This window comes from Miniopterus schreibersii, assembly GCF_964146895.1.
Source record: "Miniopterus schreibersii genome assembly, chromosome: 2".
Taxonomy (NCBI): Eukaryota; Metazoa; Chordata; class Mammalia; order Chiroptera; family Miniopteridae; genus Miniopterus; species Miniopterus schreibersii.
In genome coordinates, this window is record NC_138102.1 from 131,155,703 (window position 1) to 131,173,566 (window position 17,864).

General features: G+C 41.5%; 1 protein-coding gene across 4 annotated transcripts in view; it reads right to left on the minus strand.

Annotated features, from left to right (window-relative positions):
• Nucleotides 1–17,864, minus strand: part of HMGA2 (high mobility group AT-hook 2) — a 130,373-nt gene that overhangs the window by 11,478 nt on the left and 101,031 nt on the right. For all 4 annotated transcript variants that reach the window (XM_081129191.1, XM_081129192.1, XM_081129193.1 and 1 more), the window contains one exon: nucleotides 947–979. In XM_081129191.1, coding sequence (XP_080985317.1) covers nucleotides 947–979 — 33 coding nt within the window. The remainder of the gene's footprint in view (nucleotides 1–946; nucleotides 980–17,864) is intronic.

Sequence of the window (17,864 nt, forward strand, 5' to 3'; positions counted from 1 at the left end):
TGTATGGGAATGACACTCCAACCAACTGAATCACCGGCCAGAGCCCATACATATTTTAAATTATATGAAAGAGATCTACAAAGAACTTGGTAACCCATGACACTGCTTAAAAAACTTACTTCAGCCCGTTCTGCATGATACATCCAGATCCCTCGACCTTCTCCTTAAACCCAGAAGGGGGGAGCAGCAGGACGTTCTCATACTTTAATAACAGCTCGCATACTTGGCAATCGTATTAATTTATTCTTCGGTTTTGCTTTCTTCAAGATATACTTCCTCAATAAATATGATTCTTATGTTTCCACGTATAGATTACAGCTAGGACAAGGCCAGTCATGTGGGACAATAGAAGTAAAGCTGGTTCCTAATATTGATGTATCCGAGGACTTCAGAGACTATGACTCAGGCATTGAAGCAAGACCTGAGAATTCATCAATCTGCAAACCCGGTGTAACTTAATTTCCCAGTTCCCCAGCCTTCCCTGGGGGGCGTTTTGGGATCATCTAATGTTATGGAATAGTTCATTGAACAAATATGTTTCCGGTCATGAATCATGAAATATTTTGCAGCTAATAAGTCCCACACCAAATCAATGAAATATGGATAGTTAGGTGGAAAGAATAAAATTTGATGTTTAAGGATTGGTAAAACACATACAATTAGATATATGTTTCATACACAAAGCACTGAAATAAAAATTCTATTTTTTTAAACTTTTATGTTTGCCTGGTCACTTAAGTAAAGGTCTTGATCTCTTAGGGTTTTTAATGACAATCTCCGACTGTGTATTTCTGACTTTTCCTGAAGGATACAACAAATTGTTGAGAATACCGCAATGCTGATGTAATCAAACTAGAAAAATACTAATTAAAGGTTTAATTTGGGGACTTGTTTTTCACTTTTTCTATTAGTTGGGAGGAAAGAAGTCACAATGACCATCTCTTACCTGAGCAGGCTTCTTCTGAACAACTTGTTGTGGCTAAAAAAGAACAAAAAAAAAAAGAACTGTTATAGTTCAAGGGAAAACATACGTAATGAAAAAAATTAAGTGTACATATTTATAGCAGCTACATCAAAATAAACTTGCTATTTCATTCACTTTGGTTTTGTTGTTGTTTGGTTTTTTTGTATGAATACCATAAAACTTGAGGAGGAAAAGGGCCTAATTTGTTAATATTTTGGTTTTTTAAAAGAGCTTTATTGAGATATAAAGCACATACCATAAAATTCACCCAAATGCAGTGTATAATTAAAAGTTTTTTAGTATTTTCAGAGGATTGCATAATCATCATCACAATCTAACTTTAGAATATTGTCACCTCCTTTAAAAGAAACCTCATGCCCACTAGTGGCCATTCCCCATTTCTTCTTGCCTCCCTAGTCGCCTCCCGTCCCTAACGCACCACTAATATACTTCCTGTCTATAAATTTGCCTGTTCTGGACACTTCATGTAAATGGAGTCATGCAATAAATGGTATCTTATAGTCTGGTGTCTTTCACTCAGCACAGTGTTTTCTAGGCTCATCCATGCTGCAGCATGTATCAGTAGCTTTTTCCTTTTCGTTGCCAAATAATATTCCATTGTATGGATATACTACATTTTTTAATCCATCCATGAGTTGATGGACATCTGGGTTATTTCCACCTTTTGGCTATCATGAATAATGCTTCTATGAACACATGTACATATAAGTTTTAATGTGGATATGTTTTAATTTCACCATACACACACACACGGGTACATATGTGGAATTTTTGGGTCACACAGGTAACTATGTTGAACTTTTTGAGGAGCTGCCAGTCAGTTTTCCAAAGCAGCTGCACCAATTTACATTCCTACCAGCAATATATGAGGGTCCCAATTTCTCTAAAACTTGTTACTGTCTGCCTTTTAAACACCCTACTGGGTGTAAAGTTGAGTATCACTGTTCTGATTTGAATTTCTCTAATGACTAATGATGTTGAGCACCTTTTCATGAGCTTATTGGCCATTTATATACCTTCTTTAAAGAAATATCTATTCAAATGTTTTGCCCATCTTTAAATTTATTTGTCTTTTCATACTGAGTTGTGAGAGTTCTGGATACAAGTCTCATGGGGATACAGTTTGCAAATACTCCACTCTGGGTGGGTTTGTTCACTTCCTTGATGGTATCATTTGCAGATACCATCTGTGCCAATATCTTATTTATCTATACCTATATCTATTTAATTCTTACGTTTATATCTATCTATATCTATGTAATTGTGCATGTAGAGCAAAACTCTCCACTTTTAAGTCAAACACCTGAGGGAAATTTTCTACCCAGCCTAAATTAATTTTCCAAGAATTAGAGTATTAGAAAAATATTAAGTTTTTCTTTGTGTCATAAAAGGTGGATTTGAAGCTGAGGCTTTCCGATAGATTACTTCCAGGACTCACCTCATGTCTGAATATCATAAGCCTTCCTTATTCCATCTACACATCACTGACATTTGTGAATACAATTGAGCCACTTTGTGACATGCTTTCATGGTTCAAGTGGGAAAAAAAAAAAAAAAAAGAAAAGAAATAAAACTGCCACAGTTCTTCCAAACAACAGAAGTTAGAGAAAATGCACCATGCTGTGGAAGGGGTAGAGTTCCCATCTTTTTTCCTTCCCCTCAGAATTTCTGTGATGCTGTAACATCTTATTGCTGCAGTATTAAATATATCCAAAAATCCTCACAGCTTTTAAAAAAGACGAACAGACTGAAAATAAAAGAAATGGCACGGTGCTTTTGTTCATGGAAAATAAGTTCTTCCTTTGACTTTGAATCACAGCGCAGCTGACATCCCAAAGCCCACACTTGGAGAGGATGTTTCCTGCAGGTGGCATGAGCCCAGGCGGGTGAGGCCTTCTGCCTTTGGGGCTCAGCGTGCTGGGAGACAAGTGTCCCCGTGAAAGGGGCCTCGGCGAGGGCAGCCGCCCTTCTGCTCCCCTCTTCCCCGCCCACCCGTGCAGCCCCCGGCTGAGCCTGCAGCCCCCCAGCCGAGCCTGCAGCCCCCAGCCGAGCCTGCAGCCCCCCCCAGCCGAGCCTGCAGCCCCCCAGCTCAGCCTGCAGCCCCCAGCTGAGCCGCCCCCGCGCTCCCAGCCCCGCCTTTCCCGCCGGGCCCGCGTCCACGTGACTCCGCGCGCTCGGGCTCAATGAAATGCTCTGCAAGGGCTGCCAGCTCACCCAGTTTTCCATGAATTAGGTCCTGACACTTCAATGGGGGGAAGACAATGCCTGAGCCGCTGCAGCGCTGGCCGCCGGCCGAGTCCGCGTCAGAGCCTCCAGCAGCGCCCCCCCCAGGGCACCTCGCCGAACAAACCGGCCCTTGAGCGCTTTCAGGGCCGCCCACCCGCGCCAGGCCGCGCCCAGAAACTTTCCTGTTGTTGTTATTTGGATTGTTTTTATTTTTTTATGAATGGCTTTGGGAGAAAAATGCAGACGGAAGCACAATGCTACTGCCATTCATAAAAAGGGAAAGGAAACAAGCAGCTGTCTGGAAATCTTTTGGGAAACCAAGCAAACTGCAAGACTCTTGTCTCCCTTGAGGCATCTCCTGGCTAAGAACTAAATGTTGATACCCAGAAACCAGCTGCTCCTTAGGGTTCATACTCTTGCAAACATGGTTGATCACTATATTTTCATAAGAAGAACTGAATATCAATTATGCATGTTACTCTTTAGTGCTGTTAGCAGCATATTTTTCTGCATCTTAATAAATGAGTAATATTTTGCACATGCATTTCCCATATAAAAGCTTAAAATCCGCCCGGCCGGGCGTGGCTCAGCAGCTGAGCCTAGGATCCAGGAGATCTGGGTTCGATTCCTGGTCAGGGCACATGCCCAGGTTGCAGACTAGGCAGCCAATCAATGACTCTCTCATCATTGATGTTTCTCTCTCTCTCTCGCCCCCTCCTTCCCTCTCTCTGAAATCAATAAAGGTATGTTTTTTTTAAAAAAAAGCTTAAAATCCTTTCCGTTTTTTAAAAAAGAAATTTTTATTGAGTTTCAGAGAGAGAGGAAGGGACAGGGAGAGAGAGAGAGAAACATCGATGTGCGAAGGGACATTCCTGGCTGTCTCCTGCACCCCCCCCACAGGAGATGGAACCCCAACCACTAGGAAGCCAAACTTTTCGGTACATGGGAGGGCTCCCAACCAACTGAGCCACACCAGCCAGGGCTCCTTTCTGTTTTAAACATCTGCCCCTTTGTGATGGGAAGGACCCAGGCCTTAATATTTCCATTTGCTCACAGGGAAACTAAGGCACAGGGAATTTAAATAATTTCCCCAAGACCATTTTCTAAACCCGAGTCTCCTAATTCTCTTAATCCTGTGAATAGTGATCTGAGGAAACCCATTCTCATCCAAAAAACAAGTCAACTCTGATCTAATCCAGGAGGACAGCTATGCTTCATGGCCTTGATTGCTCCCTCTAAACTCTCCCCTGCCACTGCTGTCTCTCGGACGCCTTACTGCCACCACAGCCAGGGGAAGCCCCAGCTCCCTCACCGGGGCCCAGCTCTGTGCTCCTGGGTTGCTGACAAAAAGTGAACCCCAGAGGACAAGCGTTAGGCCCACAGACCCAGCTGCTCCCCCCATGAGACTCTTCCTTAGTTATCAACTGTGGAGAGTCTGAGGACATCCCTGATAGAGGCGTGGCTTTCATAACGACTGTTCTGCTGAACAGAGAGCAAAGCCCTCCAAGTTGCTTATTTAGACAGTTCTGAGATTCCATTTCTATTAAGTCTGTGCACATGGTAAGTCTGCAGAGTTTGGTCAACTTGGCACACAAAACTAACAGTGCCCCGAGATGCTGAGCTCTGTAGTTAAGAGATGGTTACACCTTTCAGAAGCCTGTAATGAAAACCTCTCATTACACTGCTGCACGTAAACTTCTAAAATACAGTGAAAGAGAGCTTCGTCCCAGAACAGAACATCAACAGCAAAGGACTCGGAATGCTTTGGATTAATATAATGTTAAAATAAAACTCCGAGGGGAACTAACAGACCCCGTCAATCAAACGTAGATTAAGAAGGGCCCTCTCAAACCACAGGGACGTGTAGTTCTCTGCGGGTTAATCCTTAGCCAAATTCAAAGTATAATCTTTAAGCAAATAAGTATTGTTGCCTGTAACTAGCTTAGGATACAGCATGTTAAGAAAGTGCAAAGGATATAAAAAAAGAAAGATCATTTTTGGATTTCTGAAACCATACAGCAAACCAGAATCTCTCCAAATGAAAGGAAAAATATTATTGCATTTTTAATGCCCACGGACTATTTTGTTTTTTTTCAGATTTTGTAGAAAGACACTTGTGCAGGAAGTGGTCTGCCACCCCATCTATTTCAGAATAATTAAGGGGTTCCCTATCCCTCCTGAGAACCCGGCCGATGGTTCCCGGGAGTCTAGGTATTTTAAAGCTGAGGCTTCGACAGCTAAGCCACCCCTTCTAGTAGGAATTGAAAGAAAATCCTTCCTAACAAAGGACCTAGACATTATTAGTTCATTTTACTACTCATCTCAACATTAAAAGAAAAGAGGCTTGAATGGGGCTTACCAAGTTAAGTTTTTTAAAACGAGATACAATGTATAGTAAAGTGAGGATGATCATTATGCAAGGATCTTAAATTCAACTTTGAAAGAAAATAGCCCTTCATTTGGATCTCTGTTCTCAGCAGAAGTTTAACCTAATTATATTATTCTCTTTTCCTGCAGTCAGTATAGGAGGCAGTTTTGCTCACTTTGTTTTAAAGTCATAAGACCATCATCGAATCAAGACGTAGTCCTGTGTCCTACCACAATCTTTTCCCATGCCGACTGCTTTTCATTCTCATAACAGCACAGGCTAAGACAGATCCCCTAGCTATTTACTAAAGAAGATTTTAAAATCTTTATTTCTTCCAGGCGACATGAAAGGATCCTAAAATGTAACTCTCATTTCTTATTTCTAAATCTGTTAGCCAACTAAATAACATCTCACAAGATAAGCTCAGCTATTTAAAATTAAATGTGGTAGCAAACTAAACATATTTGCTAAAAAGATACTTGTTTTTAAACTTCCAAAGGAGTCCTTCATGCTGAAGTCAGTGCACTGAAGCAGCAGGGCTTATGGTTCTGTGTGTGTCCACACAAGTCAAAGAGCTTCATCTTCTGCCTGAGCTGACTGATGAATGTATCTCCACCATCTGAAGAAAATTTCACTAAATCGACCTATTGCTCAATTACCTCAACTGCTCCCTGGACCAGATTGATTGGTTATTTATAGCAAAAAATATCAAACAAATTGAATCAATAGATACAGCTCAGATTCGAGACAAGTAATTGTCCAGTCTCTGTGCAAACACTCCACGCACGGCCACGCACACGAAGGCCAGCAGCAGTTCCCATCGGCAGTGTCTATGCTGACAGTTCTTTCTGACTTGGGGGTTGAACAATATCCTTTGATTCTTTGTCCCAAGTAGTTTAAAAGCTCAAAAGGTAATCTTTCTCTCTGGACATAACCATTCACCAAGATGCACTTTCATCTATGTACTGAGAAACATGCTTTCCACTCTCTGAAGCTCCACAGTGCTCTTCTGAACATATTTTCTTTGACTATGACATTAACCCAACCAGAGGAAGAGTACCATCGTCAAGAATGGAAATTCTTCCCTGCTTTTCCTGAAATGACATGTTCAACACACTTGCTTATGGCACTCTGGATTTACAGTTGTAAAGCTTGAATATTCTAGAATGTCAAGATTTATATTTGGGTCCCTTTAGTAAATGAACTTTATGCTCTATAAGCTTTGAACCACTTTATAAAAGGATTAGAACCGCTTCCTCTTGTTTTTCCAAATCAGGTCTTATGTGAAATCGTACAATAGGAAGCAGACAAAATGGTACTTCTCACTGGAATGCCGATGCTCCAACACATTCCTTGCCCTCCCAGGATGCCCCCGACGCCCCTCAGTGGAACACCAAGAGGTCCAGGGAAGGTCAAGTAAAAGTCTCTGATCTGCAGATGTAAATTCTCCACCAGGCTTGTATCTCACCAGGGTAGGTGGAGGCAGAGCCTCTTCATAATTAATTCAGTGTGACTTATACTGTTAGCTGGACATAGGAGCCTGAATGTTTGTCAGTCAAACAGCAATAATTTCATATGGTTTAACCTAATAGGTTTGGCCTAGTGGAATCAAGGTAAGGTAATGGTTCTTGTTAATTCAACTACATAATTTTTGTGATATATTAGGTTGTGTCATCCAACAGATTTTTGTACTTTCTGTGCATCTAGGACCTGCTGTCAAGTCCAGCTTTGGTCCTTTCCTTTACACCTATTTTGCCAAAGGTTGCCTGACTCTGTGGTGAAAGGAGGGATTGCTCATACCAGGTATGATATTCCAGTTTTTTCATTTATTCTGCAAGAACACCATGGCTGTCTTTGTGACCAGGTAGCTAACTTCTGATACCCACTCCAAGCCCTTCTGAAGTCTACCTCTTCACTGAAACTGGATGGCTGGAATAATCTGCACCTAGCAGTTCTCAGTGGCTATTCAAGGAAGCTTTAGAATGAAAACTGTGACTTCTAACTCAATTTAAAATAAATAGTCAACTCTCAGTTACTGACACTGGTATAGGGGAGTTGAGTTCAAGATATTCTCTAGCACCAAGTGGTCAAATTATTTGATTTACCTAAGAAATGTTTAGGTAATTAGAGAGGAAGGTGTATTTGAAGTTTGAAGCATTTATTTCAGATCAAGTGGTGCAACAATGTATGAGACTCAGTTGTAGCTAAACAAATGCCATCCCCTTTGCATATATCACTCTCACTGCGCTGGAAGCCTTCCTATCTAATAGCTTCCTCAATTGAGAACGACCCTGCCCCCTGGTGGTGGGAGGCCTTGGTAAACAGGAGAAACCACCTACCATGAGTAACTGGTGGCAGTTTTCCTCCAGCTTAGAAAAAGCCTGAGTTGGATCGTAACTTCTATTTCTTGTGCCTCCTGTGTGCACTTTGAGATGACTGTGTAACGCGTGTACACATGTAGCCCCGCATGGTTACAATTTGACAGTAACATCTGGCCTGTATACTGCAAAGGAGATTTTGTAGTTCTCTGTACAAAGTCTCCTAAGAAGTGATAAATCTATGGGGAGTTTTGGCAAAATCCCTGGAACTTCTGCTTGGTATTGGGAGGAAGGTGAGGTGTTCTTTATTTTCTACTCTACTTGGCTTTAATCTTAGACTTTAATGCAAAAGGCAAAAGGCAGCATCATTTCAAAAGTATTTATTGGATTATTAGAGCAAAGTGCCCTCACTGTGGCTGGCTTCACTTCATCCGTTCAAGGATGGGAGTAGTTACAGTCTGCTCTAGTTAGTGTTGATTAACATCAGGCGGTGTGTGCACAACAAGCCACGTGAAAGCAGTTCTCCTGAAAACAGATTTAGGGATCAGTACTTTGGAGTCTTTGCCTTCCCTCAGGTGCCTCTCGACACCTTAAGAATGAAGGGGACAGATCAATGAGGAATCCTTCAAAATATCAGTGTCCTGATTAGTTTCAAAAGCCAACCTTCTACAATCTGACCTGACGGCTCACTGAATTCTAACTGATATTTGATAAGCTGTATATCAAAGGTACTGGGTATAAAAAATGAATAAGAAATGTTTCCTGGTCTCAAGGAGCCTCGAGTCTAATGGGGGAGAGAAAGGAGGAAAGAGATATTAGAGTACAAGGTGCAATTTTAGATTAATTTTTCCCATGCTCAATGTAATCTCCTATGTCCCAGGTAATCTTAAGAGGAGAAAGGCATGATGATGGAACAGAATAATCGCAGAAAAGAAGAGATGGCTATTTTTCTTCTAATAGGGAAAATGACAAAGTAGAAATAAGTGCACTGAAGCAAAAAAAAAAGTACAGGAAGAAATTTAAAGACTTGATAGAGAGGAAAAGTATCAATTCTTCCCTATCACAAAAAAATACAGGTAGGAAAGAAATGTTCTTTATTTTCACTTTAGAAAGTTAAAGATTATAATTAAGTTTAAAAAAAAAAAATCAGAAAACAAAACAAAAGTAGATGCAGCTTTGGGCTTGTAATGCTGTCAAAACCACAGCTAGTTTTAAAACGATACTTTGGTGTGCTCCGAAGTTATTGCATTTAATAGGCATTTTTATTTTATGGAAGATGGCTGTACTTTGGGGATATAAAGCATTCTGAAATGAACAGTCACATACCAGTGGGGGTGAAAAAACACACAGTCTCATGAGTTGACTTTTCATCTCAATTTTTATGATTTCCCAAGATTTGGGGGAAATTTCACCCTTAGGCAAAGAAGCTGAATGAAAATTGTAAGATGAATGTCACTTCATAAAAAAAAAAAAAATCAATCTGTTTCAGTCCTGTTTCCCTATCCTACAAGTTTTTAAACAGAAACACTACATATTTTTCAAAGGCTCAAATTATTTATTTATTCTCTACATATTTCTTTTTCTCTGTATGTAGCCATTCACAAAGCTAGTTCACTTTGCATATGCACACATGGTTAACAGCATCAAAGTAAAATGAATAAATATTTGAAACACCATGCTGCTTGGTTTCAACAAATCAAACACATGTGCATAGATGCTGTGGACTAGGTTCAAACTTTAGCTAAGGTCAGCTTTAGCCAGACAGAAAGAGTAATGTTCAGTCACAGATGAAAGTAGACATCTATGAGATAATGAAATTATATACTAATTGGAGATGAGCAATAATTAATACTCTAAATGTGTTGGTGATATACTTGAAAGTCCATTTAAGACATTCATCTTCTTAACATTAGACCTATTCTTTAGGTAGTGGTTATATTAAATTGAATTTGGACTTGAACTTTATATACACAATTTTTCACATAATATGTATATGTTTTCTCGTGAGCTTGCCCATATGTTTATGATAGAAATAATGTGATTTGAAAAGTAGTTCTAGTTGCTTTTGTTTTGACGAAAGAGATTTAGAACCAATATTAAGAAAATTTCTTTAGCTCTAAGAATATTTGTTTGGTCTAAGACTAAAAACACTTAAAAATGGCTTCACAAAGTGATTTGAGGATCCAGTATTTCCCAACAGCTATAATAGTTACACATGGAACTAAATTTTAATAGCTGAATCATGATTTTAGGCATTTTCTTTCTTTAAGGAAAGAGTCAGTAAATTTATTTGTAATCTCTTATGTTCTCAAGGACTACAAAGGGATAGTTTATGGGTTGAGAGCTCTGTGATACTTAACTGAGTCATATCTCTCCTAGAACCTTAATTTCGCAGTATTTTCTTGGCACCAATTTAGGGCTGACTTTAGCAGTTGAGTTGTTTTCCTTGGAGGAAGTTTAATATTCAATCCGAGAAATGTTAGCTATTCCCGAATATTAGCTTATATCCTTTAACTTTCTAAACAGTTGTAGAAGTAAGTTCTCTTTCTCCCACATTCTCACACTTCACAGTCCACCCAGCACCCTGGTCTTTCCAGAGAACGCCTTCATCCTGCACCTTCCTTCAAGGTTTTCTTGGGATTAGAGTCCATTTCTGCAGAATCCATAAATTTAAATGTCTCCATTCCTTCTTCAGAAAACCAGGCATTTCATTCAGCTTGTCTCCAAAATCTCTATTTCAAACTCAAGTAGAGCTTCGGGGAACCACCTGAACTACCTAACTCAGCCAACTGCTCTAAAAATGGATGATTCTGCCCTGGCCAGTGTGGCTCAGTTGGTAGAGTGTCGTCCCGTACACCAAAAGGTGGCAGGTTCGATTCCTGGTCAGGGCACACACCCGGGTTGTGGGTTCGATCACCAGTCAGGGTGCTTATGAGAGGCAATGATTGATATGATCTCTCTCTCTCTCTCTCTCTCCCTTCCTCTCTCTAAAATCAATTTTTAAAAAAAATTAAAAACTGATGATTCTGAGATTGGTATACTGTCATCTTAAAAACTATTTATCTTTGTTTAGACTATTCCAGAAATGTCTCTCTGAACTCTGCTGTATTATCACATCCATTGAATCAAACATTCCCTAATTACAATTCAGGATAAGATGATATGAGTCTTCATTTTATAATTACAGTTATCCCCACTTATTTGGGGAGGGATATTTCCAAGACCACCAGAGGATGCCTGAAACCGCAGATAGTACTGAATCCTATATATTCTATGTTTTTTTTCTATATACACATACCTATGACAAAGTTTAATTTACAAATTAGACACAGGAAGAGATTAATAACAATAACTAATAATAAAATAGAATAATTATAATATATTGTAATAAAAGTTACAGAAATGTGGTCTCTCTCTCTGTAAACTGACCTGATAATCGAGACGGCTGATAAGTGACTAATGGGTGGGGAGAGTACACAGCATGGATGTTCGGGACAAAGGGATGATTCATGTCCGGGGCAGGACGGAGCGGGACAGAGCAAGATTTCATCAGCTCTCAGAGAGCATGCGATTTAAAACTTATGATTTGTTTATTTCTGAAGGTGTCCCTTTAATATTTTTGAACTGTGGCTGAGTTTGGGTAACTCAAACTACGGGACATGGGCGACTACTGTATATTGATTCTATGACAGTCATACAGCAATAAACAGTTTACAAAGTGATTCAATGTGTACCGTCCGATTTACCTCACTACAGCCATCTGAAGGAAGTACTGCCATTCAGATTTACACACGAAGAAGCGAAATGCTACAGACAGTACAGGATGTGCGAAAGGTGACAAGGCCAGCAGGTGCGGAAGCTGCAGCCGCGGCCCGGCTGTGCGGCCCCACAGCTTCGCGCCTCCCACGGACCACACGCGCCAGCAACTGCTTATTCTGTGCTTCTCTGCTTAACAAATACCAGCTCTCTGTGCACCCATCTTCTCTCATTCATAAAAATAGCACCTGTAAAAAATAATAAAAATCTAGCCTTCTAGGATTATAATTTCACTAAGAAGAAAAACTACCAAATAAGAAAAACTGCATTTTAATGTAACAACTTTAAAGATCTTAGCTCAAACGAATGTTTCTGATGCATTTACAGGACAAATCAGTATTAGAGAACTCTTTCCATAAGTAACAGCTTTGCTTTGAAAAAAGTATTCTTGCCAAAAAGGTCAAGATGTCTTAGGAATATAAACAGCATCTTGTTTCTTACTAAATTTCTATCAAAGTAGAAATTGCATCCTGCTATTCTTATCTTTATATTATGTATTTTCCTTCACCCTTTTATTTCTCTTATTCTCTTCAAAAAAAGTCTATGAAAAAATGTCAGGCAAGACTGTGAAGGCTGATGAATCCAAAGTATTCCACCAAAGAAAATTTCTGTGATAAACGCTAACAAATTATTTGTTTCTTTCCCCTCTTGTTTATCACGTATTCTAATATGTGATTGTGTTAAAAATGATAGCTATGAATTCTGTGAGGTCTACAACATAGGAAATATACAGAGTTTCTATATCTATGTTGTTTAGAATCTCATTATTAGAATCTCGTATTGCCTGCGAGCGACATGTGAGGAAGGAAAGATGCCTGCTTCCCAACAGGCCCCTCACCGGCGTCCTCAGACATCGCCCCGTCCCCCTCCCCGCGGCCTCCTGCGCAGGAAATCTGTGGGGCTCCTGCTTTTACTCCCCTGTTCTGCATGGTGGCTGCCCTGACTGGCTGCTGCTTTTGTGATGTGTTCATTTCTTTGGAATGTGACCACCCATTACACTTATTTTTTACCCATGATATATATAAATACACAGTGCCATACAGACGGAGTCATTTAGAGCCTGCGCATAGATGTATAATATTTATATATATTTACATTAAGGCACAATTACTAGTCAAAGCTATCATCGCCGGCCACTTCGCGCTCCCACCCCGCAGAAGCCGAGCTCGCAGGCCCCGGGCCGCCGCGCCACCCGCGCACACTCCAGGGAGACTTCGCCCCCTGCCCCCTGCGCGGAGCAAATGTTCCAGAAAGGTCTCTGACTGACTTCTACACCCTCTCTGCCTGGAAGACGTCCCTTTCCTCTGTTCCTCTTCCCCAGGTCTCCTAAAAGGGTGCTGGCTGGAAATGCAGATGCCTCACTCCACCGCTAGATTCAGGGGGGACCCAGTAACTGCTTCAAAAGTGGGCAACTGGCCCTACGGCGGTGCCCTGAGAAGCACTGTCGTGGGGAAGCTGCTTACACGGCTACAGTCCTGCCCTCCAACAAGGCTGTTGTGGACACCAGAGAGCTGCTTTTTCGGAGATCCAAAAGCGGGGAGATGAAAATGGGTGAGAACACATATTAAATGTGACTTTATTTCCCCATGCTTCCTGTAGATCAGTGTATATGGAAGTGGGTATGGAAATTCAACAGATTTATAAGAATGTCAAATATCCCAAAGAAAATTCCTCTTGTATGCTTTTGGGTACAAAAGGGAAGCCCAACCCAAACTGACTTAACGGATATAATTTACCTCATGTAACAAAAAGCCTAGAAATGATGCACCCCCAGAACTGGTTAACTCGGCAGGTTACATGCGGTAGGCGAAATCCTCAGGGCTTCAGGTGGTTTCTGCCTTTCTGCTCTGTCATCTTAGATTTACTCCCAGTCTACCTCCTGCAGAGTCGCAAATGGCACTATCGGGAATGTCAATGTGCAGCAGAAGGAGAGATGGTCTCTTCCTACGGTCCCAAGCAGACTGCCCTGCTCTCTTCAACAGGCCGGAGCTGCCCTGCAAGGGGAATGGGACTGTCTCCGAGAAGTCAGGTTTACCCCAGCTTGGGAAAGGATCACTTTCTGTGAATAAAGGGAAGGGGGGGGGCACACAAATGTAGGACAGCAGCCACTTTGGCGTTGAGCATTTATTTTTCCTTGTGCTGGTCTGTCTTTGAGAGCCGGCGAGAAGTGCCCTCTTGACTCTGGAATCAGTGGCACATGATTTTCCTTTGCATTGTTTGTCCTGTGCTCGTACATAAGGCTTTTGTTTTTGTCAAGCTGTTTCAGAGGAGGTCGAAGAACAGGCTTCTTTGTAGAATGAACACATTTCGGTTTCATAGTTATTATGGAGATGGTGTCGGTGGTGTTTGCTTTCCTGGTCTGTTTGGAATTTTCCTCTGGTAAATCTAGATTTGAGTTCATCTCACTGTAGACAGAAGGGTCCCGACAGCTAGGTAATGAGTGTGCCAGGCTGCCTGGAGACCAGCCGTAACTCACTGGTCAGGTGCAAAAGGAATTCCAGGGATGGGAGTAAATAATTCGCATGAACATCTGCCCACATTTTGGTAGTCAACTAAACGTCTACTGACTTTCAGTGGACGTCATTCGGAGTTCTGCTTGGCTACACTGAGGAGCAGCAGACCCTGAGTTTATGTTTGGGGCCTTCGCTGCCAGGTAATAACGGCTCTCTTTGTTTTATGCTGCTCTTCCGACTCCCTGTCACTTCAGCTGGGGAATGTCCCTACTCTGTGAATGGGCTGTCTATTAAAATGAGAGAGACACTTGTCTGTAGATGCAGTGGGATTCAAGTCTTGGCTCTAGATAATACATGTTTTGGTATGTCTGGGCTCACTGCCAGATACATGTAGGTATCTGATCTTAGGAGAGCCTGTGGATGGAAGTAGGGTTTTTTTGTTGTTTGTTAAATTTTTTTTAAATAAAGGCAGGATGTTTGTAAGGTGCTATCTTTGATTGTAGTTGCTGTTTCCAGGATATGGAAGCTGTTCTGGAGTACTACAGTGGCAGCTTTTTGTCCTTGAGGAAATTCTCCCCCAAGGAACCCAAATGTACTTTGTAGGGGTTTGCAGGTGACATCCTGATACCTGCAAAGTTCCATTTCCCTGGCCCACAAGGAAAGGAAGTCTGAGAGAGTGGGGAAGGACAGGGCTTTGGAGCCAGAAAGGCCTCTGAAATCAGGTCTCAACCAAATATGCACTCACTATGTGAGTTGGTGGTAATTCAAAGCTTAATTTCTTAATTTGTATAATCTGAGTACTTCATGTGGTTGTTGGGGTAATTAAAAATAATGTCTCTGAAATACATGGCATAGTTGCTGGCTATAAGAACTTAATAACCATTACTTAACAGCACTAAGGGTGGTAGAGGTGGTGGTGGTGGTGCAGCAGGAGTAATAGTGGTAAGGGTCATAATAGCAGCAGCAGTAAAGGTGGTAGTAATTGTTATGGGCAGTTAGACAGACATGAGCAGAGCAAGGACGATGGTCCAGGTACAGAAACTTACCACGGCAGAAACCCCCAGATGCTTAGCAAGGGGCAAAACTGGGAAAACAAGAACCTTGTCCCCAGGGTAACCTTTCCTCCCCTATCACATTGCTGGTCATGCTATTTAGACCCCCTGACTTTTCATATTGCCAGTCATGTGGTTTAGACCCCCTGACCTTTTCCTCCCTAAAGATAACATCTAAGCCTCAGTTGTATTTCAGCTCCAGGCCCAGAAAAGCAGCAAAACCAGACAAGTGATGCCATGGCTGCTTCAGGACCAGCTACATTGACTAATGATCCCCTGCCCTGGCGCTGAGCAATCAATGGAGACCACAACCCTGAAAGGGCACACCTGGAAAGCTGATGAATATTCTATTGAGACCCTCCCGTAAGAACTCCCTTAAGATTTCTACCTGCAAGAGAGAGAGAAATATGCTCAGGATGAAGGACCCAGGGAGCGCTCTCCCCCAGAGGAGGGCATGGGCACCTCCGTCATTCCCTTCCCCCTTCCTCCCTCTAAGGGACCCCAGGAGACTTGCAACCAGGGGAGCAATGGGCAGTAGTAGCTCGTCTGGGCTAACCTCCTGAACCTGCCTCCAAGGCCCCTTTTTGTCTGATTTCTCAGTGAGCCAAAGCAGCCCAGCCTAGGCTCTCCTGTTACTTCTAAGCCCTTCCTTGTTTCACCGTCCTAAGTATATTTTGCTACGGCCAATAAATTCTTACTTACTTTGCTACACTTTGTCTCTTGATTGAAATCTTTCAAGAAGACAAGAACCGAGGTCTTGTCATCTCACCAGTAATATATATTTGCTGCCATCATTGACCCAATACCCTTTGGCTCAGTGCTGTGTAGCCCTTCCCTTTGGATATCCCCATCACCCATGCCCTTTTCTTTAAATAAATTCAATTTTTCTTTATTCACTATCTGAGATGGCTATTTAGCCTGCCTGTGCACCACCGACTTTAATCATTCAGTAATAATAGCAGAATAGAAATAGTAGTAGTGCCTGGCCAGCATGGCTCAGTGGTTTAGGTTCAATTCCCAGTCAGGGAACATGCCTGGTTGAGGGCTCTGTCCCCAGCAGGGGGAGTGTAGGAAGCAGCAGATCAATGACTCTCTCTCATCACAGATGTTTCTCTCTCTCTCTCTCCCTCTCCTCTCTCTGAAATCAATAAAACATATGAAAAAAAGAAAAAGAAATAGTAGTAGTAATAGCAGCAATAGTAACAGTAATAGCAGCAATAACAGCAGTAGTAGCTGATTGGCCAGTGTGTCCCTTAAAGCCTTGCCATTTCTGTGGCCTTCGAGATTCCAGTTTCGGCTGCACAGGAATACGCATGGCAACCAGGACAGGGTTTTTTATGTGCTTTGTTCACCTCATGTGCAGAGCACAATGGCAATTTCCTTTGCATTGTGCAATGGTGTGATGTAGAGTTCATAGGCATACACTTTACAAAGATGCTATCTAGCCTGATTTCCTTCATTCAGCTCCAGCCAGGCTATTTAAAGCACTTGATTTGTGGAGAGGGATGTCCTCCCTGCACATTCTTTCAAGGCCAAAAAAAAAAAAAAAGATTTACAGAGAGCAAAGAACACACACATACACAATATTAACAAGTAAAACAGCTTAATGATAGTGGCTTGCAAACTGGGTCTGACCACAGATCCCATCTGTTGAATGGATCCAGCCACGTGAACATTAAAGCTACATGTGCTAGGCATGTATGAGTCCCTGTAGCTTTTTCTCATAATACTCCTGTAATAAATGTCACATCGAGCATGCAAAACCTAAAGAACTTCACTGCATCCCTGCCAGACTTCACAGCTTAGAGTACTTTCCTGGTTCTATCTCCCAAACACTCTGCGCTGCTGGGGAAGGGAACCAGGCTTTCAAATGTACGACTGTCAGGGATTTCTTTTGAAAGGAACCTGTATTTTATTAAATTGAATTAATGACTACCAATTAGATTGCAGGGTTTTAAAAAACCCTCTTTATTTTCTTCCAAAATGACCCCTCTCCAAAAATAACTTCCAGGAAGCTGCAAAATTAGAATTTCAGTAAAAGCAATTTTAAATCTTCTTCCATGTTATTTGTTGCTTGCAAACTACCTCTAGGATGCTCATGCTGTGAAGACTGAAGAGACACACTTAGTTTAAGATAACAGCAGTAAGTGTTCTCACTACGACACCCTTATGCTATGACGAGCATGTATGACACACTGCAATTATGCAAATATTTCTGTGAAAGAGATTTCATTGAGTCAACAAATTTCTGAGTCACTTCTTTGTGCTGAGATGATGAACGGACTATTCTGGAACAACTGTTAAGCAGCCAACCAGTAACAGATGACATTCAACTATAAGTTTATTGCTTAGCAACACTATTAATGGCTCTAATAATTGATAATACTCACTGTATAAATGTAATTTTAAAATTAAGCTAAATTTACAACCTAGAGTTTGACATCAGAAGAACTAATGCAAAAGCCTGGATATTTGAACAATCTAATTTTTTTCAATGTTTCCCCTGCAAGACCCAAGAACTACAGTATCTTCGGGATGCTAAGCCACACACACTGTAAGTTCCCTTCTCCTTGGAGGCAAGAAAGCCACTACTTCTAGCTGTGGAGACAGGGGGAGAAGATCTGAGGAAAGAAGGCAGTCTGGTTG